The sequence below is a fragment of the Anguilla anguilla genome, chromosome 3, assembly GCF_013347855.1.
Source record: "Anguilla anguilla isolate fAngAng1 chromosome 3, fAngAng1.pri, whole genome shotgun sequence".
Taxonomy (NCBI): Eukaryota; Metazoa; Chordata; class Actinopteri; order Anguilliformes; family Anguillidae; genus Anguilla; species Anguilla anguilla.
The window spans coordinates 53963519-53986278 of NC_049203.1; the positions used below are offsets into that span (position 1 = coordinate 53963519).

A 22760-nucleotide genomic window follows, 5' to 3' on the forward strand; every position below is an offset into this window, starting at 1 on the left:
TATCGTCTAATATTCTTCGTCATCTAGTTTGTATGGTCCTATATATGCCTGTTTTGGCTACATACCCAGATGCTGCATGTTGTAATTGAAGGTTTTGAATGACAACTGAGGGTTGAGGAGATTTTGTTGTTGGAGGATATTTTGTTGTCTGGACCACGTGTTTTACCAATCAAAAATAAATCATGCCTAATGTGCAGGCAACCATCAGTGCTTTTCTTTTCAGATCTTGCTTCAGTGTTATAAGCTTTGACTCGAGTTACAGAACACAGGATACATGTTTTCATTGTCCCCATTTATAAAATTATTTTTTGTTGTTGTTGTTAGGAGGAAATGGTTCAGACAGATATTGCATTGCTGTGTCCAACAAAACATACAACAGACCTTCATAGCAAAACAAAACAAAAAAACAACAGTCAGTCTCACCAAATCATTCTTCACTTTCCACAGTCCCGGATGGAAGAAAATCCCTAAAAATGGGTGCTGCTGAGTGGCAGTGTCCTCACATAATACAGTACATATCAGTACTTTGTAAATGGAAAAAAAAAAATAGGCCAAGTCCAGTTTTAGTTGGCTGACATATGGTTTGACAACAACGTGCATTAAAACACCATTACAAATCTGGAGGTACCTACACGTTCATAAAGGATCAGTAAAATGTGATTGGAAAATGTATATTTACAACATAAATCAACTTGTACCATTCCAGCAGCTTCACAAATCGTCAACGACCGAGATGACATTTAAAAGAAAAGAAGAAATCCTCGATGTCAGCGCCCGTCTTGTCAGTCTCTGTAGCGCAGTGCATTGTGGTCTCTCCGGCCTGTCTGGAGTGCGTCTGTGGGACGAACGTGCCAGCGCGGTGGCATCGCCTGTCCTGTGTGAGGTGCCGAGCAGCCAGTGTCCCAGCCTGCTGGGTTTCGGCTGTAGAGAGAGGCAGTGCGTTATTGGTGGTACTACACTGAGCCATCGGACGCGCTGGGGCTTTTTGCCCTCAGTAACAACCATCCTTCCACGACTCGTCTGTGACCGGGCCGCATGATTTGGTCCAGCCCATGGACCTGCAAAAGGAAAGGAAAAGGGCTTAAGGCCAGTACGCTCAACAAATACATGGCTGGGAAGGTACATGCATGGAAGGAAGCAACCATGGGCATGTATTACTATGCACACTACATATAATGCACAGAGTTGGCACACAAAATTTACACAGCTCAGGAAGCAGGACTGCTCTATTTGCTCTGACTGTGCATGTGCCATCTACCCCGTACAGCCAAGCTACAACCACTACATGAACAAAGGCACTAGAAACGACAAAGAAAAAATAAAGGATGCCCACACACCAGAAAATGCTCCCTTGTGATATATTTAAAGTGTAACGTTTCGACCCAGGAGGTCTTTGTTTGGTATATGTATGCCTGATGAAGACCTCTTGCGTTGAAATGTTGCACTACATAAACCACATGGGAATATTTGCAGGTCTGCAGCTATCCTTCATTTTTTCATTGTCTTATTATTCTGCCCTGCGCCTGACCATGCCAGTTCGATGTACGTACACTATGTTCTTTTCACTAGAAACGGCAAAAACTGTGTAAATTTAGACCAGCTCTGGTATGTAAAGGCGGGTTGACAGTGTGCTAGCCTTGCCTAGGCAAGTTTCGCTCGGTCAGACCGTTACAAAAGCACACCTTCCAGATTTGAAATTGAAACAACATAACCTGGCATTAAACCAAATGATCTCTCAGTGATGCCGTACCTCCTGGCTGGCTGGCCCAGTCTTCCGCGCGGTGCAGGTCCCGGCCCGCCCAGGGAGGCACGGGCACGCCCCGGAGTCTGTTTGCCGCTCCCTGCAGCCGCCCTGCCGGCGGGGGCCGCTCCCCCGTTAGAGGGGCCGGGGGACTGGACCCTCCGCACCGCTCCCGCAGGGCCGCCCGGTGCCGCCGCCGCCGCCGCCGCCGGGCCTCTCGGAGGCTGCCGGACCCCCGCCATCGGGCCCATGGGGCCCAAAGCCTTGACAGGGGCGCGGAGGGAGAGGGGCGACTGGCCGTTGCCCCGAATCCTACTGGAGGACACGCCTAAGGGGAGAGCAGACACATTCGCTGAGGTTAGCAGGGTAAGCACATTCCACTCGGGGACAAGCTGGCGTAAAGCCAACAGGACAGGTGCCGTTCAGAGGCTGCTGATGTGGTGGATCCTTTCTGCAAATATACTCCTTACATCTAGTGAAAAACTGAAGTACTGAGATTGCCTTGGTGGAGTGACTCAGTCCTAGAGAGTGAGATGAAAGAAACGGTGAAAAACTATAAATGCCCCCACTATTATGCCAAAAGACAAGGCCACTGATAAAGGTTTCTTTATCAATACCCTTAGAAAAATACAAATATCTTCTCCTAAGTGTTCCTTAGAACACCAGTGTTAATGTTACAATGGGCAGATGTTACAGAACACTTTTTATATTAAAATATCTTCATAACTTATGCACATGCATTTTCTATCTACCATTATAAATGCCTGCCCATTACGCATTGAGATTTCTTTACAAAGTAGATGACCACACATACTCACCATCTCAAGGTTAATAAGCATACACATGTTAGCGCCCTACTATTAAATTCCAAGTCAGTGCTTCACATTATTTGGATATATTAACAAATTTCAGACCTAGTTTCCATTCTGTTTTTGTGAAACAGGTAGACAATAGCCCACCACAGACTGCCTGAGTTAAATGTTCCCAGCTGGGCATGGCACTGTGTCTCACCTTGCACCATGTCCACATAACCAGTAAGTGTATCTGTATTAAAGGCAATAAATTCATGACGCATAGTTGCAGCTTCCACTAGAGGGCGATACAATGTAACTAATATAAAAGCACATCAGAGGCCAAGTGGCGACAGTGTGCTGTCTGCTTCCATTAACAACGCTGTGCCACAGACCACGGATAACAGACTGAGCCAGAGCTTGAAAATAGGCTCCTGGGAGTTGGTAATCAGTGCTTTTCCAGCCTGATCTTTGTGTTCCATTCCAAAGTACGTAGCAATCCGCACGACTGCCAACAACTGTTTTTACACTGGCTGCTGGGACAAAATATCCTTGCTGGGCTTAAGACCAAGACTTAGCTACTGAAATCTGTACTTGGTTTGCATAGTTTTTACGCTGGTCACCAAGGCCTTCCACATTGGCCTTTTTATTTACCATGTATATAATATCCTAACAACCCCAATACTTGTCACATTTGATGACTGGTCTGCACACAAGATCATACATGTCTAAAGCTGATTTGACCCACCAGAAATCCAACATGAATGTAAACTTTCTGGCATGCATTTCTCCGGTTGCCACCTTGGGCCGTAACATTTGAGTAAAAATGTGACTCTGTGGGAATTGCCATTCCCTCTTGTTTGTAATTTCTGGTTTTCCGGCTGCCAGATAGTCAATACAGAATGAATGGCAGCAGTTGTCCGTGTCCATTTATATTAAAATATAGCACAGCACAAATGCAGCTGGCAAGATTCCCTTCATGCATTACCGTATGTTAATTGACAGAATAACAAAAAAATAAATAACCATGTAGGTAGCTAGCTAGTTCAGAAGGCAAGCCAGCAAGCTAGCAAGTAGTGCTAGCAAAGTCTGCAATTGAGCCCTTGCACACTTCAATGCATATTTTTCCCTGTGTGAAAGAGGGTTCAGCATTGTCCCATAAGTATTTGGAAGTAAAAAGTAAAAAGAGTTGACCAGTGCTGAATTTACCTCCCCAACTGAGGTTTTGCCATATCACATCTTTGATGTGGGGACAGCATGTGTTAACTGGGCTCCTCCCTGCAATCTGAGCAGGCTTATGATCAAACAGTGCTTTTACAACCAGGCGTTATATCCAAAAGGATATGAAACATCTGGCAAGTGAGGCAAATCCACAAGCGGCAACCCGGAGAAAAGTTTGCATGAACAGTTGACCACATTTACATACATCCGATTTGTCGGGTGTATCCGATTTTTGTGCAAACAAGACCTAATGTGGGAGAAAAAACCTTGCATGCTTCGTGCTCGACTGCCACATTTAAGAACCCAGCAATACAGCGTGAAATGTAATTCTTAAGATTTTTATTGGTTGTGCTGGTAAGTAGTGTAAGCACAGTAAATCACATAGGTTGCTCTTAATTTCCCAGTTGGTCATGGAAAAGTGCTGGCTAGCCAATAATCAGTTCCTGTACTCATTGAGTAGTCCTTAAGTGATGTGCTGCATGTTTTCCATCACATCAGAGCAGATGCACTGAATCACCTTTGAAAATATGGCCTTGCAAACACAAGCATGTTTATCCTATGCAGATACGAGTGTTGGCTTCCATCAAGAGGGGGATTTGAACCCAATGTGCAAATTGAGAGCAGTTAAAAACATTGACTGTTTCTCTTCATTTAAATTAATTTACTTGGTAATATGTCCATTGTATTCCTGTGGTAATAACAAGCCTTTTTATAACTGTCAATACAAATCTCAAAAAGCAAGACTAAGCTGGAAAGCCTCATGTGAAATGTGGAGAGTCTCTCAGACAAGTAATAAGGACTAAGCCATTTAAGAGAAAATGTCTTATGGCACTCTATATCCCTTTAAGCAAACACAGTAATTTATGTAATCCAGTGACTACAGTGATCAAAATTCCTTCTGAATTTGTATTACATTCCATTTGTTAACTCATGACTTCCTCTGCTCACGTAAAATAACTTAAAACAAACTTTGCTATAGTAAAATAACTAGGTCTAGTCACAAACTAAGCAGTGTTAGCCCATTCAGTTTTCTTGAGTATTGATTTAAGAGTACTTTCTAGAGGAATTACAAGTGGCAAGATTAATTCAACTCAAATAAACCAATTACCACAGCATAATGAAAGTCCCTCCTGTAAGTGAAAACACTTTGAAAACATCTTTGAAACGGTATGTAGATTATCCTTTTTATCCAAGTGGGTACATGGGTTAAATATTTAACTCCAGGTCATTCCAACAGAAACATACACCCAAAACAAGGAACACAGAAGAACCCCAGAGATGCAAACTCTTAGGGAATGAGGGCAGTTTGGAACTTTTAAAAATATATATATTTAAACATTTGTTAGTTTGAAAGTAGTAAAAATAATAATTTAGAAAATAAAATAAATTCTAAATAAAAATGTATTTTAATTTGAATCATATACTTGATTAGCTACTTGCGTTGCTGTTAATGTTATTTTATTGGTTTTTTTTAACCAGGTGCTTCCTTTTAATGCTCACTGATGTTCTGAAAGTCTGTATTCTATAATAAGGGGTTTGAAAATGCGGAACTGCTGAATCCATGTTTATACTTTGTTTGATTGACTGCACAGCCCATAAATCTGAGATTCATTATCTCTGAGGTTCTCCTGTGCAACCCGTTGTGGAGCTCATATATTCCAAAAAATAAATTCTCATGTGAACGGACTGGCTGATACATCTGAACAGTAAACACAGTCTTCAGAAGATCAGAGAGGACCACAAGGCTTTCTCTGAATGCCTTGAAGTTGCACCTCTGCATACTGAGCTAAGAGCAGGAAGCCCTGAACACAATGGCAAACTTTCCAGAGGAGTTATTTTCAGGAAACCTGCAGTTTGGATATTTTTAGATTTCTGTCCCTAATCAAGTACGATGCCAGTTAATCCATTAAGAGAACAAAGCCCTGTGCAGTTTCCACACACAATCCACCTAAGCATGTTCACAGACGTATAATGGAGTGAGGCAATGCAGTTGGCCTGTAGGAAAGCAGTGTGGACAAATGCAGTAGACCTGCAGTGTGCTACAGACACTATGTGCAGCGGAAGAGCAGTGTGGTACAGATACTATGTGCAGTGGAACAGCAGTGTGGTACAGACACTATGTGCAGTGGAACAGCAGTGTGGTACAGACACTATGTGCAGTGGAACAGCAGTGTGGTACAGACACACTGTGCAGCGGAGCAGCAGCGTGGTACAGACACACTGTGCAGCGGAACAGCAGCGTGGTACAGACACTATGTGCAGTGGAATAGCAGCGTGGTACAGACACTATGTGCAGTGGAGCAGCAGCGTGGTACAGACACACTGTGCAGCAGAACAGCAGCGTGGTACAGACACACTGTGCAGCGGAGCAGCAGCGTGGTACAGACACACTGTGCAGCAGAGCAGCAGCGTGGTACAGACACACTGTGCAGCAGAACAGCAGCGTGGTACAGACACACAGTGCAGCGGAGCAGCAGCGTGGTACAGACCTGTGGTGGAGTGCGGCAGGCGTGAGATGCGGTTGCCTGGACTCTGCAGGTTGGCCTCCATGCTGCGGCTGTTCCGGACCGCCTCCAGAGAGCGGAGGCTGGTGCGCGGGGCGAGGTTGGGCATGCTGTGCCTTAGCTCTTCTGAAACCGCGCACGCACACACACACACACACGCATGCACGCACACACACACATACACACACACACACACACGCACACGCACACGCACAAAACAGGGTTCGGTTCATGAACAACAGAAACGACAATTTGATAATACGCGGCAAAATTCACACGACCCTGACACAGATCGTGACGTCAACTGCGGACACCGACCAATTCGAGGAGAAGGAATTTCACATCGTGACAACGCATCTCAATGCCAATGGCGGCATGACAGCACAGCACTAGTTACAGTTCTGCAAGCAAACGTCATCGGGAAAACAGAACTTCACAGAAGTCACTTCGTAAGCGCTCCTGCTCTGGAGAGGAGTGCTAAGGGCTGGGCTGTAGTACTGAAGCTGCGCGGTAACGAGGTGCCTACCCTCGCTCTTGGCGAACTTGAGCAGCTCGGGGCCGGGGCCCTGCAGGGAGCGGCGGGGCGGGCGGGCGCGCTGGGCGCTGAGCCGGCCGTACTCGGCCAAGGCGCTGGGCGACTGGCAGCGGGGCGAGCTGAGGGGCGAGGGCGAGTAGCGGTGCAGGCGCTGCGGCAGGGAGCAGCAGTCGTCGTCCTCGTCCTCCAGGCTGTACGTGTCGAACTCCTGGTCGCTGTAGGTGCCCCGGCGCAGGGACTGCAGGGACGCGCTGGAGCTGCGGCGCGACACGGAGGCGGAGCTGGAGGCGTAGTCCTGCCTGAGGCCTGAGCGCGGGCGTGCGAGCATACCAAACCAGGGAGGGATGGGGGGAGAGGGATGGGGAGAGAGAGATAGAGAGAGAGAGAGATTCCTCAGGCTCAAGTTTTTTCCTCAGGTTTTGGCTCAAACTCAGGTTTGATTAATATATGTTCTATATATAGTGATAAGTCTATGCCATTTAAATTTTGGACAGTTTTCTTAAATGGAGGATGGGCTATTTTCCTTAGAAGGCTCCAGCTAAAGTGAAGCTAATAATCTGGTAGCAGTAACCTGCCAAGTGCTCCATAAGGGCCCTGCACATACAACACAACGTCCACACAATTCGCTGTGGGGAAAAGGGGCAGTGAGGGCCCACTCACTCTCCTCCTGCAGCCGAGCCATGATCTGCACGTCGGTGAGGTCCTGCAGCTTGTATCCCATGGAGATGGAGTCGTCCGAGGTGCTCAGCTCGCTGTCTACGGAGGACTGCGAGCTCAGGGCCGAGTGCGCGTTGGCGTAACCTGCGGTCACACGGAGAGGCGGGGGGGGGGGCGGGGGTTCAGCACGCGGTGGGCCTTCGCGCTCGCAGGCGCGCGCGGACGCTCGGGCACCGGCGGAAAACCCCTCAGCGCGCTCGTACGAGCGCTCCATCACCTGCCCGACACTCAGGTTAATGAGCATCACGGCCGCTTTAAGCACTTAGCAGCGGGGTCAGAGAATTCACACAGCAGATGGCACTGAAAACACATTTTCCCATCTGTACCGATCCCCCGTGCGACACTGACGCGCTTCGGCTACAACAAAACGCATGCAAAGACCGATGGCTGCTCGCGCCGAGCTCGACCAAAGGATGGGAGACTTTCAAACAGACAGATATGCTGAGTCCACCCTGCTGACAGCCCAGAGACATACCGAGGACCCATTTCAGCCGCACTGGACACAGTGCACCTCGACACCAGTAACATAAAAACAGTCTCTTACATGCGGGGAGGGGGGGGGCGGGGGCGGGAGCAGTGTAAAGATGTGTCATTTGCAGGCAAAGCTTGTACAGAAATAAAAGTTTCATGCAAACTAGACCTGGGTTTTTGGCTCACCGTGTCATGAGCAGACCTTGTGTGAAGTCTTGCATAAAGCCTAAAGCACAACATCAAATCCCTCTCCGCCGCACATTACACTTACAAGCTTAACAAAATGCAAGCAGGAGACATATGTCAGAGATTCGCATTTTAAGTGCTATAATATTCTGGGCCAGGTAACCGAGACGATCTCGGCTGACTTGGCACGAGTGAAAACTAAATGTACGAAATCCTTTTTCCCTCCCCCGTACCCTGGTCTCCGAGGGAACGGATGACTCAGGGACAGCGGGCCGTTCTGCGGGCTGTGGGAATTTCACACTGGCTGCTTCTGAAAGGCCGCGGTACTGAAGGAGAGGGGGCGGGCTTTGGTGTGATGACCCAGTTTGATCTGCGCTCTCTGTAACCCTGCGTGTGAAAGCCACGGAAAGCGTGCAGCGCGGTGTGTTAATGTCATGCCGTACCTGAGCTGCCACAGGTTAGTACTGTTTTGTTAGTCGATTTGTGGTACCCAGGAGAGAGCAAGGCAGCGGTGGAAGAGCCAGCCTCCGAGCCGGGCCCGACAGAGCCCTGAGTGGGGCTGCTGTACAAGTTCCTCCATCGGGTGGCTGGGGGGGAGACAGGAGAGGACAAACACTGTTAGACGCCCTGCACGCCGCGCGTCACAGCCGGGCCCCCCGCTCTGCAGCGCCTCCTCACGCGGTCATGTGGCTCTCTCACTGGTGCAAGGATCTGTCCATCAACATGAATGGCAGGAATGATGCTGAAAATCACTTTGAACATCTATGGAGTTCCCTTCCCTTTCTACTCATACTGTCAAAACAAAAACAAAAAATTATAATAATTCAAATCAATAAGTTCCAAATCGCTGAATATCATGCAAATTTCAGATGGTGGAAAAATATAACTTTTTCATTTTCTGAAATTCAGAGGGCATGTATCTTAACTGTAAGAGTAACTATAATGCATACTCTCACAGTCAAAAATAGTTTACTCACGCTTTTAATTTGTTAAGTCCTGGTTTACTGTGCTTGCTCGTGCGGCAGTTGCACTGCCAATCAGATACTGTCGTTTGAATCAACAAGGGGAAGTGATCCAGGACACTGTAACGCACACCAGACTATGCGATTCACCTGCCGGCTCCGCCCCTGCCATGGCTGCTGTTTGCCGCGGAGCTGGAGGTCTGTTAAGGAAGCGAGGATCTGGCTGCAGAATGAATAATGCATCGGTCTCCTGCGTGCTGAGCAGGTGGCTATAGGAAAGCTATCTGGGACAGGGTCACCCGCATAGCGGGGCTCACAATAGCGCTGGCGGCTCTGAGCAGTAAGTAAGACTGTAGCTCGGGAAAGGTCTGTGGGATAAGGAGCAGCCTTCTCAATGCACACACCTGCCAGGTGAGACGAGACAGCCACACAGTGAGCAAACAGACAAGTTTCACTAGTAATGATGCAATTAACATACTGGTTTCATGTGGGGAAAGCTCCACTTTCAAAAACCAAAAACTGCTGATTAAATTTTCAACCATTTGTAAAGTTCCAATTATCAGCATGCAACACAATTTTTACACCTTTTTTGGTATTAATAATAAAACTCTAACTTTTTACCCCCTTCTAATAATTTACACAACTATTGTTACACACATGGGGTAAATAGTTCATGGCCTCTGGTGCTACTTTGAAAAGCAGGATGACAAACTGAACACAGAGCTTCCTATTAAATTCCACCGTTGCCTTTGAAGCCTGGCCTATTGTGTATTTTGTAAAGTAATGTCCTATGCTTTGGTCAACTCCCATATAGTACAGGGCGCAGCACCTGGCACCCATCAATCGCTTTGTTTCGAAGACATAAAAGAGCCTGAATAAGAGTCCTGGTCCTATTCACTCTACCTGGCTGCTCTCATCCTAGTGGCCAATTACTGGGCTTTGAAATGAACTGGACCTGGGGTGAATCGTGCATTTTATTTTTAATAATAGTTTTCAAAGTTATTTTTGTATACAGCAAAAATGTTTTTATGTGTTTTTTTACTGGAGAGAGAACTACTTTTGTAACGTGACACAATGGAAAGGCCTTTCCGCTGAAGCACCACTCAAGAGGTTTACGGAACTGAGCGAACAATCGGCTGCAGGAGAACCGAACAATGCAAACAGCAGGGCTGCACTGAATGTGTCAAACGATAAGGCAGGAGGAAGTGATGTCAGCAGGCACGTGCCATAAAGAGAACCACAGGCATGCACACCCAATGCTCGAGATACGCACGTTAAATGTGTCGCAATATTTGAGTTAAATCTGTGATAAAGACTATTTTAATTGGCCAAAGTCATTAATTACAAGATCCAATATCTTCAGCTGTGTTCTCATGAACACTTTCGTATTATTACTACCTTCGATCAATATTTACTTGGTTGCAATGTAACAGTGATGTAATCATTGCTGGCTGCTGCCAGGCTAGCATACCCGCATACCCAAGTACAGGAAACAAGTAGATGAAAGGAACTTTGCTTTGGTATTCAGCTGCACGCAATTACAGCAAACACAGCTGCGTGTCTTTGTGTATGTGTGTGTGTGCATGAGTGTGTTTGGATGTGTATGTTTGAGTGTGTGTGTGTGTGTGTGTGCGTGTGTGTGCGCGTGTGTGCGCGTTGGGTGGGTTTTGCGCCCGGTCGTACTCTGGTCGAGGCGGCTGAGGAGCGTTCGGCAGGCCACCTCCGTCTCGGGGCTGGGGTGGTCCAGCACCTTCCTGCACCACTTCAGAGGCGACTCCGGCCTCTGCTCCGCCAACGCCTGCTTCTTCGGCGACACGTACAACCTGTGGGGAGAGGAGCGAGACGTTCCCGTGACAACCAGCACGGCCTGTTTGTCAGGAAGCTACACGGCGAAACGGGACACCATGGGAAAGCCAACACAGAACAGCCATTGTGAATTCACACTCGTTTCACTAATTGTGCTCAAAGATGAAAACAGCAAATAGCCTACTTCAGATGGTCACATAATTGGATTTTTATGGGCCTATAACTCAGGTGGTGAGAATCAGGTATGACATCAGAAGAGAATGCTCCTGCCATTATATTCCTTTGTTTGTCATTAGTTTCTCGACAAGCACTTTTATGAATGGCTTTAAGGTGGTGTCAATAGTCTATGACAAAATGACCTACATTTTTTTGACAACTCTAATCCAAAAAAGTCATCACAACAAAAGCATGGGTGTTGCTGCACAATACAAAGGAAAATGGTTTGTAATGGTCCATACTGAAAAAAGAGTGATTCATTTGGACTGAGCATAACTTGCGCATAAATTACATGAAAAAAAAACAAGTATATTACTGGGAACCATAAACCATTGAGTTTTTTTTCCCCTGTCACCCTGGAACTCGGCTTGCCTGAAGGTGTATCTTCAGTATCTAGTCACACAGGACCAACTGCCACAACCGTACTGCATAGAGGGGTGGAGTAAAGCAGAATTATTAAGAACTGTGAAAAAGGTCCTGCATCATCCCGCAATGCAAGATTGTCAACAACCTCCACAGAGCAGACAGAACCACAGCTGGCGAGTGCAGTGCTTGCAGCTGCCCTGACCCAACGTCTGCATGGCCCAGGCTCTGGCGCTAACAAGCGGCCGATGTGCTGACCAATCACGAGGCGTTAGCCTCCGGAGAAGGGCCGGAGGGCGGAGATCCCCACACGGCGCTTACGGGCAGCTCACGTCTCCGCGCGCCCATTACCGCACTTACACCACAACGGCCAGCGCTGTACCGCTTTTCCAAATGATCGCCCGGCGCTATCACCTTCCCTCTCACACACAAACACAAAGGAACCTACGAGCCACAGGGGGGGAAACGATTAGCCTGTGCTGACAGGAGCACTCGGGGCACAGATCCCATCTAAGCGCTGGGGCTGAGGACAGCAACGTTGGCTGTCGCTTTGAGTGTCACTCAACTTACACTGATCCTGTTTGCAGTGCCGGCCTGTTCACATGAAAGTGAATCATCAGCGCTGACCTCTGCGTTTCCATCCACACCATGCGTGTCGCTGCCTGCTGAACATACACGTTGCTAACGTACAGCTGTAATTCGAGATTGAGGCCTGTCATTAAAGGATTAGCGCTGGGGCGAGGGCTCACTTCGCTGCCCAGACGCTAATGCCCATGCTGGGATGCGTGGCAGAGGGGGCTGCCTCCGTAAGAGAGAGGGTGAGCATCTGCTTTGACCGCGTTCGCGCGGACCTCCTTTCCTCTTCTCACACCAGAGAAACGAGCGGAGAGATTAAGGCTCTGCGAGACAGGGGGCGTGGTGGGTGGGTGGGGGGGGGGGGGTTCCACATACCCGCCGGCGCCCCGTCGAGCCTCCTGCTCACAGCCACGCTCAGTGCATCTGTCCCACACGGATCACATGTGGTCTAAGTCCACCCAAAGCAGATTACCATCCAGTCAGCAGCGGCTTAGTCATTAAACGCATTATGCACTGTTGAGGTTTTGTTGACCTCCTGCACCATACATAAACTAACTAATTATGTGAAACTGAGAACAATTCATCGGTGGCAGGGCAGTTTTTTCTTTTTTAACGATGGATAGAACAGCTAAGCTTTATTCCGTCAATCGGGAAACAATGGGCCACCTGTTCTAAAGGATATGGAATCGAATGCGTAAACACTGAGATTTAGACAAAGGGGGAAAACTGGCTTAGACATTTCAGAGCGGACACACTGATCCAAACTGAATGTACTTACGATTATTGTGCTGATGACTTCGACAAACCTTGAATTTTCTTAATCAAAAGTATTATTATCCAGAATAAAACCGAACAAAATGACAGAGAAATATTTATTTGTTTATTTTTCTGTTAGGCTCCTCTGTGGCAGAGCACCAGGGGTGGATAAGATTCATTCTGAAATGTTGAAAGCTCTAATGTTGTGCTCCAACTATCGGGGAATCACACTCCTCAGCTGCCTTGGCAAAGTCTATGCCAAGGTGCTGGACAAGAGGCTACGACAGACAGTCAAACCTCAGATTCAGGAGGAACAGCGCAGGTTTTGTCCCGGTGGCAGAACAGCAGACCAGCTTTTTACACTCTCGCAGATATTTGAGGGGCCGTCAGAGTTTGCCTACTCAGTCTCCATGTGTTTTTTTGGATTTGGAGAAGGCGTATGACAGTGTTCCTTAGCGTATCTCGAGGCGCTGTGGAAGTATGGGGTGCCGGGGATGCTATTGCAAGCCATTCGCTATGGCTTGTATACCCAGAGCAAGAGCTGTGTTCGCATTCTCAGCATTCAGTCAAGCTCGATCAAAGTGGGTGTCGGACTCCGCCAAGGGTGCGTCTTGTCTCCTCTCCTGTTCTTAGTGTTCATGGACAGGATTTCAAGGCGCAGCCCAGGTATGGAGTGTGTCTGGTTTGGGGACATAGGAGTGGCATCTCTGCTATTTGCATTGATGTCATCCACTTGGCCTCATCTTACTGTGATCTTCGATGCATATTAGAATGTTTTGCAGCAGAGTGTGATGTGGTCGGGGTGAGGATCAGCACCTCCAAGTCTGTGGCTATGGTCCTCTCCTGGAAGACGGCTTGTCCCCTTCAAGTGAGGGGGGAGCAACTGCCCCAGGTGGAGGAGTTCAAGTATCTCAGGGTCTTCTTCACGAGTGAGAGAAAAAGGGATTTGGAGATCAACTGTTGTCTCGGTGCAGTGGCCTCAGTATTGCAGGCATTGTATCAAACGGTGGTAGTGAAGAAGGAGCCGAGTCAAAAGGCAAAACTCTCATCTCTACTTTCACCTAGGGTCACAAGCTATGGCTAGCAACCGAAAGAGAGAGCTCGTGAATACAAGCAACTGAAATGGGGTTCTTCTGTAGGGTGGCAGAAATTACTCTCCTTGACAGGGCAAGGAGCTCAGCTGTCCAGCAGGACCTCAAAGTAGAGCCGCTGCTCCTCTGCATTGAAAGGAGTCAGTCGAGGTGGTTCGGGCATTTGATAAGGATGCCTCCTGGGCACCTTACTTTGGAGGTGTTCTGAGCACAGCCACCTGAGAGAAGACCCAGGGGTAGACCTAGACTACACTGGAGAGATTATATCCACCGTCAGGCCTGGGATTGCCTTTGGATCCCCAGGGATGAATTAGCGGAAGGCGCTTGGGAGAGAGATGTCTGGGCTGCTCTGCTTGCTCTGTTGCCACTGTGACTCTGTTCTGTAAGTGGTTAGAAAAAGGATGACTGGATAAATCGCTAAGTTGACTTAGCATTGGTCCTTCAAAACAAAGGAAAGGATCCCCAACTGAATTTGATTTTATTAACTCTTACATGAGTTACAGCTCCTCTATACTGAGAAAACCCAACAAATGATAATTAGTGGCCTTAGTTATGAGGCCACGTTTCAGAGAAAATCGCCTTTTTTAAAAACTGCCGTTTCAAGCGCAGAGTGAATGTTAGGTAAAGAGCAGTCCAGCCCGGAAGCTTCCCGTCGCCAGCTCCTTCTGTCATCCCGCTGGCCCCAAGACGTGCCATTGAGCGCAGCGGTGGAAGGCTGGCAGGATCTACAGGCCAAGCTGGGGGAGGAGCAGCCATGACTGCCAGGAGAAGCACACACCCGTCAGCACTCTCCACTGGCTCCTGTGCCACACACTGATTGGCCTGGACTCCAGGCTCTCACATACAGTGGTGTTCACCAGGCTATGAAGACACATCATAAACACACTGCCTGTGTAAAGCCAGTGTCTGAACGCGCCAGCTTTCCAATCTGACTGCATAAAGGAAGGTCACCAATTAGATGCCAATTTTTTTGTGTAGGGGGAAAAAAAAGCAAATGAGCTCGTAATAGACTATTATGTTAATTTTAACATATATTATCGGTATAATCTACAAGAACAGCAAAGTAATTTCTCCCAGGAACTTCAAACAAAGGGAACTGCTATAGTTCAATTAGTAATTCAGAGAACAGGGCTCCAGACCAACTTTTTTTCACCATCGTCCTGGAACTGTCCCGGGAAACAATTTTAACCGCCCTGAAGTGAATGTGGACTGTACCAGATTTTAAAAGTTGAAATTGGAGGGTGGGGAGTATGTATGAAATAGTGCTGTAATTTCTACTTTCTGAAACCAAAATGCATAAAAATAACCTTTAATAAAAGCTGAGAATCTGCACTTTAACCACATGTGAATTTATTACAAATCTAAAATTGTGACGTACAGTGCCAAATGAAGAAAGAAATCTTTGTCCCAAATATTACGGAGGGCACTGCACAACAGCTACCATGGCAAAGGCAACCAGTAATCCTAGCTAGCATGAGGCAGTTTTGGTGCTTGTCTTACTGTAGTAGGCTATGCTAATTTGCAGAATACCTTTGAGCCGTCCAGTTTTTTGTTAGGTTAATGCTGGTGAATTTTCACCATAAGATTTAGAAACAGCTGACTGTCTGAGCATCACTGTTCAATTAGATTCAGCTCACAATTTGTTACAATAAACACACATTCTATTCTCTGCTTCTGTAAATTCATTGTCATTTTTGCCCTCCCCAAGTTCTTCCTGAAATGACACCCTTGCAGACTCACTGGCTCTCGAGTTAGTAATTGCGGTACAAGCAAGGTTGTCCGTAAAGGCCGGCACCATGGGAATTATATTTGTTGACATATTACTTTCGCGTCCCTCTTGTGTACTGTCTGTCATTGTCAACCTGCATCAACTACTGGCCAGTGAGAGGGGGTGGGTGCTCATCTGACTCAATCTGAGTAATGTGACAAACAAGGATACAGAAAAAAAACAAGAAAGAAAGAAAAACAATCATCCCTGGGGATGAAAAAACGCATGTATCATATCTGGGACGCTCTTAGTCTCCAAGCCCTGCCTGGAAGCAAAAGCTGAAAGGCGGGGCTAAGCCCTTTCTGACTGAGTCCCAGCGCGAGCACACCACTGTTCCCAGGTCAGAGCTCTGGCCCCCCAGGCTCCTGCTGCTCTCTCAGGCAGCGACTCACTGGAGCGTTCAGCTAGCCACAGCCACTGCCTCTATATATAGAGCGCGCTGATTACACAGAACGAAGATGCGGAGTGACTGTGCCAAGCAAGCATCGCCCGCCACAGAGACAAACACAGGCAGTGTTCATGAATGAGGTCTCCACAGCCTACTAAGTCTACTGAGCTGCATACTGCAGAAATGATATAAAACAGTAACCTGTACACAACTCTCCTCTGGTATGTGCATTCACCCTCACAGAAAAGACACCCATAACACCTCCCATTGCTAGATTTAAGTAAGGAAAAACAAAACTCGTACAAGTTCAGCTTTTTTTTTTTTTTTTGAAAGTGAATGTGAACACTGCAGCAAAAGACTAAAGGAGTATACCAATACATTTAAGTGCATAAAAATATCCCAAGTGGCTATTACACAGCATGGAGTTAATGCTGCTTAGATATACAAAACTCTGGAGGCACAAAGGGTTGGCCTTGATACAAAGGGAAACTTTCATAGCTCGACTCTCTCTATGCGTGCACTGGGTTCTGTCCACTCCCCTGCATGATGGGCTGTTATGCTGCGTCTGCTGCACACGCACGTGTGAATGGTGCACGTGGTTGCCAGGGACACAGATGGACTTGTGGGAGGCCGTGTGGGAGGGCAGAGCTGGGCCCCGTCCGCTGGTCGCCCCAGCTTCGCCCCGCACACAGGGGGAGGCCCCCCCGCTCTCCCAAAGTGGCCCTTAACCGACTTGCTATCCCTGCTGTGAGCTTGCGGCTGAGCTGTCACACGGCAACGCCGTGCTTGTGGCATTCAGCTCACAGTGATGCGAAGAGGAGCAGCCATTATACACTGCGCTCTATAATTCACCAACTCGGCCCGGTCGATTCTGCCAGCCCCGCGCGTGCTGTAGTAATAAGCCGCAGTGGCACGACAGCTCTGATTTCCCTAATTGGGTTTTGTAAACCTGCCCAGCGGTAATGCAGCAATCTCTCAAGGCAGCTGCTTTTCCTGGATCAATCCAAGGCAACACATCAGCAAAGTATACGTGCTGATATAGGCATTGGTTGGGATCTCATTAAAAAGGTAGGCGGCAGTGACAGTAAGATGGCGGGAGTGGGCTCACTCAAGTGGGCGGGCCCAAGTCAAGTTGGGTTTGCTGTGTCATGAGGCGGTGGTAAACTTACACTACATGGCCAAAAGTATGTGGACACCTGACATCCAACATCTCATCCAAAATATATGGAGTTGGTCCACCCTTTGCTATAACACTCTTCTGGGAAGACTTTTTACTTAGATGTTGGAGGATTGCTGCAGGGATTTGCTTCCATTCAGCCAGAAGAACACTAATTGGGTGACTAGGCCTGGGTCACAGTTGGCTTTCCAACTGATCCCAAAGGTGTTGAATGGGGTTGAGGCCAGGGCTCTGCGCAGGCCAGTCATGTTCTTCCTTAATGTTCTCAACAAAACCATTTCTATCTGGAGCTCACTGTGTGCCCGGGGGCATTGTCATGATGAAAGAGGAAAGGGCCTTCATCAAACTGTTGGAGAAGCACAGAATCATCTAGAATGTGACTGCATGCAGTAGCATTAAGATTTGCCTTCACTGGAACCAAGGGGCCTGGCCCAAACCATGAAAAACAGCCCCAGACCTAGGGGTGTACACATACTTCTGGTCATGTAGTTTAGTTTTGGAAGGGCGCTCCTTTTTTTTGACAGTGTCGCCCCAGAAACAACATGTGAAGTGAGCTGCTAAGTAGAGTATTCCATGGAAATTCAAATTGCAACACTCACAAAAATGCATTGGTCACATCATCCACTGTCAGAGAAAAGGAAGGGTCACAAACCCTAATAACATCTGAACGGCATCCATCAGTCCACTCCTTAAAACCTGTCACTAATGCATGATGTAGCTGCTAGCCTGTGCATCTGCAGGCATCAATTAATCAAGGCTTCCTGCACAAGCAATAAATATTGACTCCGAGCACAAGGTTGAAGGTGATCTTAAGAAGCAGTGTCCTCTCCGCTCAAAGACCAAGGTAAAGCTAACAACTCACCAGAGGCATAATCATTCGATATTTTCAAGGTGTGTTCACTAAACTCACATAAATATTTGAGGCAGAAGGAACAAGTGACCTCACTTCCTGCTCATACCTACCAGCTGTCCTCATCCTCCGCCTCGTCGCACTCCTCCAGGTCGAGCACCTCCACCTCATCCAGGGCCGACTGGTCCGTCCCCGACTCGGGCCCGTCCTGCAGCTCCGACTCTGGGCTCTCCGGAGCCGGGCCCCGCGTCTCCTCTGGTCCGTTGGCGCAGGGCAGGTCTAGGTACCCACCGCAGGGCCGGCCCACCTCCAGGAGAGGAGACGCGTCCCCGCTGCTGCTGCTGCTGCTGCTGTCCCGGGTCGGGGAGGGCTCAAAGTCCCGGCCGCCGAGGCCTGCGTTGTCCTCGGGCGCGGGCGCCGGTTCGGCCGTCTCCTCGGCGAGCGTCCTGTCGTTGCCGTTTCCGTTGCCCCCGCCCGGCAGGCCCTTGCTCCCCCGGCTGCGCAGCGTCTGGTTCTGGACCTCCAGCCGGCGAACGAGCTCCTGCAGCTTGCGCACCTCCTCCAGCTCGGCCCCGGCGGAGTCCGGCTCCGCCCCGAAGCCGGGCTGCGAGCTCTCGCCCAGCACGCCCAGGTCACCGCTCTCTGCCGGGATCACAGTGCCGCTCTCCGGTACCACCATCCTCACACCCTGCCAAGGAAGAGAGAGAGCGAGCTAGCGAATGATCGAGCAGCTGAGTGATCGAGTGAGGGAGCGAGAAGCTGAGTGACTGACTGAATGAGTGAGTGAGTAAGAAATTAGAATAAATCTCACATGAGAATGCCTGAACCCAGTGCTACCACCAACAATAAAAGACTGGCTGATTCCACATCAAACATTCCTACAACAGAGGTCCTGAAGCAAAGCTCCAGCAGGGCCACATGAAATACACATTGCAAGAGGTGTAGCCGCAGCCAGAGAAAGTAATAGCCGACAGTAAATGCCGCAATGCCAACTTGTCACTAATTATACCCATCATCATCCTTTCAAAGCAATTACCCTGAGCAATGGTAACGTGCCCTTCTCATTTTAAGGATGGACATGCAGACAAGCTGCGTGTGACAAACGGCCTCACTGGAGCAGCAAAGGCTCTGGTTCCGCCCTGCTGGCGCTGCACTAGCGCGGCTGACGCGGGAGAACAGGTCACACTCCGCCTCGGCTGAGGTTTCACAGATCTCTCTGGGTTCGGACGCTAACGGTCATCTGACTGCGTCCTGCCCTGGTAAACACGCCCGCGTCACCGGGCACGGATGGAATTTCCACAGCCGAGCAGCGACGGGCCTCTACGGCCTCCCTTCAGCAGCGAGCCCTTGGCTGAGCGCTGCTCATCGCAACGGCCCTGCTGCACGGAGGGTCATACCTATTCAGGCGGCGCAGTCTAGCTACAATAAATCGTTCTGACAACGAGACAGAGCTAGAGCATTCCCTTGCCAGAGGGAGAAGCTCCATGGAGATGGCTCGAGATCTGTAACGACTGCAGCGTCAAGCAGTTTAAAAAGGTTTTGTCACGAATTAAACTGATAGCATCAAAATGCACACATTTCAGAAATTTTTTAATGCTAATTTTGAAAAGCTTGAAGACTGACAGGGATACAAAAAAAAACAATCATTAATTTACATATGTTCTTAGAGTAGGATGTGAATGAGCATCCAGTTATGAGGAAAAAGTGTTAACATCTAAAAATACAACAACAATCACATTAGTCAATGGGTGCTAGGTGTGGGCTGTGTCCACAATATAGGAACCAAGGCGATGTCTGCAATATTATGTGTATTTTCAGTAGTTCCTACAGTAGCAGGTAGCTCATTCCAGCCAATGAGGTAGATGTGGATGTTTGATCATGGGGGGGGGGGGGGGCTAAGGCTGCAGAGCATATAGCAAGTGCAGGGCTGTGAAGTTTGAAGATGGACTGTAGGTAGGCAGAAGCTATGTCCTTGACTGCCAAGCACAATACTGCCAGGGAATTAAATCTGAAGCGAGCGGCAATCAGAATCCAGCAAATATAGAAAAAGAGACATGCTTTCTCGTTACAACCGAGCACTCAAGCTATGCTTCACCTGATGTTACAATTTTCTGGACAGCAAACTGTATTGATGCAGTCCAATGACCACTCACCTAGGAGGATTCCACCAACCACTGACTTACATCAACACTTCTGAGAGCACAGTAGGGGCTGGGCCCTCTCAGCACACACAGAGAACTACCCCAGGCTCCTGCAGGTTATCTGTGATCTGCTGATCAATTGGAGGGATTACACGCGTCACAAGCAGCGCTGAACAGCTTTATCTGCTACACATCTGCTCAGACTCCGCAAGGGATCCCAGCGAGTACTGGTCTACAAACATGAGCAGCAATGATGGATCTATACAGGATGTGGGAGTGTATAAAAGGACAACATCCTTGTCTTTTGATCACGAGTTGCAAAATGGCCAAGAGCAGGTTGTCTATACAGGTTTTAGATTACATGTAAACACAAAGGCACTGGCAAAACAGACAGCAAGGTATGACAGAATGCGATTTTGAATTCACAACCGTTGGTGTGTACAGGAACAATGTGACTTCTTGCATTAATTCCCTGGAGCTTCTACTCTGTATCCCATTTGCAACATAAGTAAAAAAGTGCAAATGTTCCAGGAGTGTATTTTGTTAAAATTAAAATAAGGGTTCTGCCGCCTCAAAATAGCAAGAGAATTTACAGAATCCCATTTTTAGTTTGCAGGTGAGCAAAAACGGTTCTGCCGCCCAAAAATAGAAAGAGAATTTACAGAATCAAATTTTTAGTTAGCTGGTGAGCAAAAAGAAAGTCTCATCTTCTGTCAGTGCATACTTCAATACATTGACTCCGTGTGAACACTGCGACTCATGTGTAAATATTGCGTACCTTAGCTTGGTCGGCCATAGACTGACAAACGCTAAGAACATTGTCACCCTGCAGCTATGGAAATGCTCTGTGCACCAGCCCCTATAGCTCGTTAGCTACGGAGCTAGCGTTAGCAGCTAAGCCAGTTAGCTCATTCAAGAGCAATTACAACTGCCGTGTAGTTATCGATAGCTAGTTATACATCATTCCAACTTAGGGAGATAACTAACTGCCCTTTAAATAAACAATTGTGATAAGAGATGCAGTTGCTTGGATGCTTTCAAATGTTAACTAGCAACTTTACCAAAGCAACACTAAAACTAGAAAAAAACATCTACAAAAGCTATGATAGCTAATATAACTTAACGATAGTCAGGGCTGTTAAATTACTAAGCAACGGCACGATGGTCCCCGATGGAGCAGTGGAGGCAGAGATCAACAGTATCATAGTTGGTTTTCTTGCCACCTATGTTTCCAAATGCATGTATGTATCAGTACCTACGTAGTCTATCCACCAAGCCATGTAGCGTTATATGGCCTCTCTCTCTCAGCGCGCGCACGCACGCACACACACGCACACACACACACACACACACACACACACACACACACAGTCTCTTGTCTCATATGAAATTGCTAGCTCGTTTACTAGACTGAGATAGGTAGCTAGCACTAACTAGCTGGTGCTACGTGCCAACCAACTGGCCTGCACGCTAATATAAAAATAAAAAGGCTCAACACACTACAATTACAAATCGAAACCATTAAATCCACGGGGACCTGAATAGCGTTCGGTTACCCGACTGACTGACCCAACTCAACACTTGCAGCTTACGTTAATCCTGTTAGCCAAACTGCCCTCGCTAGTACGTCCAGCTAGCAAACTACATACATGCTGTACGAAAGGTTAGTTAGGTAGCTAGCTAACAATAACAAGCAAGCCGCTAAATTTACCGGTTCGTGGGCCAGGATCTTACTCTCTTTTACAATTTACCGAATCTGCTCAATGAATTTGAATTTCTAACAATAACGGTCTCTTCGCATGTCACCGTACCACGTTTTCCCACTGGATTAGCTTGTTAACAAATACAAACTAGCTATAAGACACATTTTACATGCAACTAAACTAACAGCGAAATACTTTTTAAAAAATTGCATTCGGTTGAACTGGCACAGTAAACTAGAAGCAAGCTAGCCAATGGCTATTCAAAAATTTCAATTGAATCCGATGATTTTGCCTCTCTTAATGTTACTTGCTCGCTAACGTTAACGGATTTAACAAATAGAAAACCTACCACCGCCGGTGTGCTGTTTTCCTTACAAATGTTTAAATTAAAATCCACTTTCGGAGGTATTCATGGACCAAAGGAGAGCCCAACACCAATAAACAAGACGATGCAGTTTGTTGTCCTCTCTCTGATGTGCCCGCGTAGCTGCTATAAAGCGCCGTTTGCTAAGCCCGGGTTCCACGGCAGTACTCTTTCTCGCGATTCAATGATGCTCGTCTCTGCTACATCCCCTAGCGTGCATGTGCAGAAGCAGAAGGGGCGGATTTGAGTATGGCGGGTGGTGCGATTAGTGCTCAATTTTTAATGTCCCTTTCTTCCATTTTACTCGTTTTAAAAGAAGCAGGTCTAACGTTTTATACGTTTTAAATTTGTCCACTCAAAAAGGCCCTTTCCTGTATTTTATTTTCTCGGAATTTCGCCCTTTATAATTACGGGGATTCTCCTGGGTTATGGC

The 22760-nt window shown here is 47.7% G+C and overlaps 1 protein-coding gene across 2 annotated transcripts; it reads right to left on the reverse strand.

The window, feature by feature from the left end:
- Positions 1 to 277: 277 nt before the first annotated feature.
- Positions 278 to 22569, reverse strand: zgc:66447 (SLAIN motif-containing protein-like). 2 transcript variants are annotated; one of them, XM_035408849.1, is made up of 9 exons: positions 22313 to 22567; positions 18233 to 18807; positions 10812 to 10951; positions 8610 to 8753; positions 7453 to 7593; positions 6784 to 7098; positions 6243 to 6383; positions 1751 to 2069; positions 278 to 1058 (listed from the first exon to the last, which is right to left on the reverse strand). In XM_035408849.1, the coding sequence occupies exons 2-9, from the start codon at positions 18796 to 18798 to the stop codon at positions 992 to 994; spliced, it is 1833 nt and encodes a 610-aa protein (XP_035264740.1). In that variant the 5' UTR covers positions 18799 to 18807; positions 22313 to 22567; the 3' UTR covers positions 278 to 991. The 2 variants fall into 2 exon arrangements, with proteins under 2 accessions (XP_035264740.1, XP_035264741.1); XM_035408850.1 differs by lacking the exon at positions 8610 to 8753 and having other exon boundaries at positions 22313 to 22569.
- Positions 22570 to 22760: the final 191 nt, after the last annotated feature.

Excerpts from the sequence above, each read along its gene's own strand:
- zgc:66447 (XM_035408849.1), bottom strand. The coding sequence starts at position 18,798 with ATGGTGGTACCGGAGAGCGGCACTGTGATCCCGGCAGAGAGCGGTGAC. Across the intron at positions 7,594-8,609 it reads ACTAACCTGTGGCAGCTCAG|GTTACGCCAACGCGCACTCG; the intron begins GTACGGCATGAC and ends GTGTGACCGCAG. Across the intron at positions 2,070-6,242 it reads CCTGCCGCACTCCACCACAG|GCGTGTCCTCCAGTAGGATT; the intron begins GTCTGTACCACG and ends CTCTCCCCTTAG.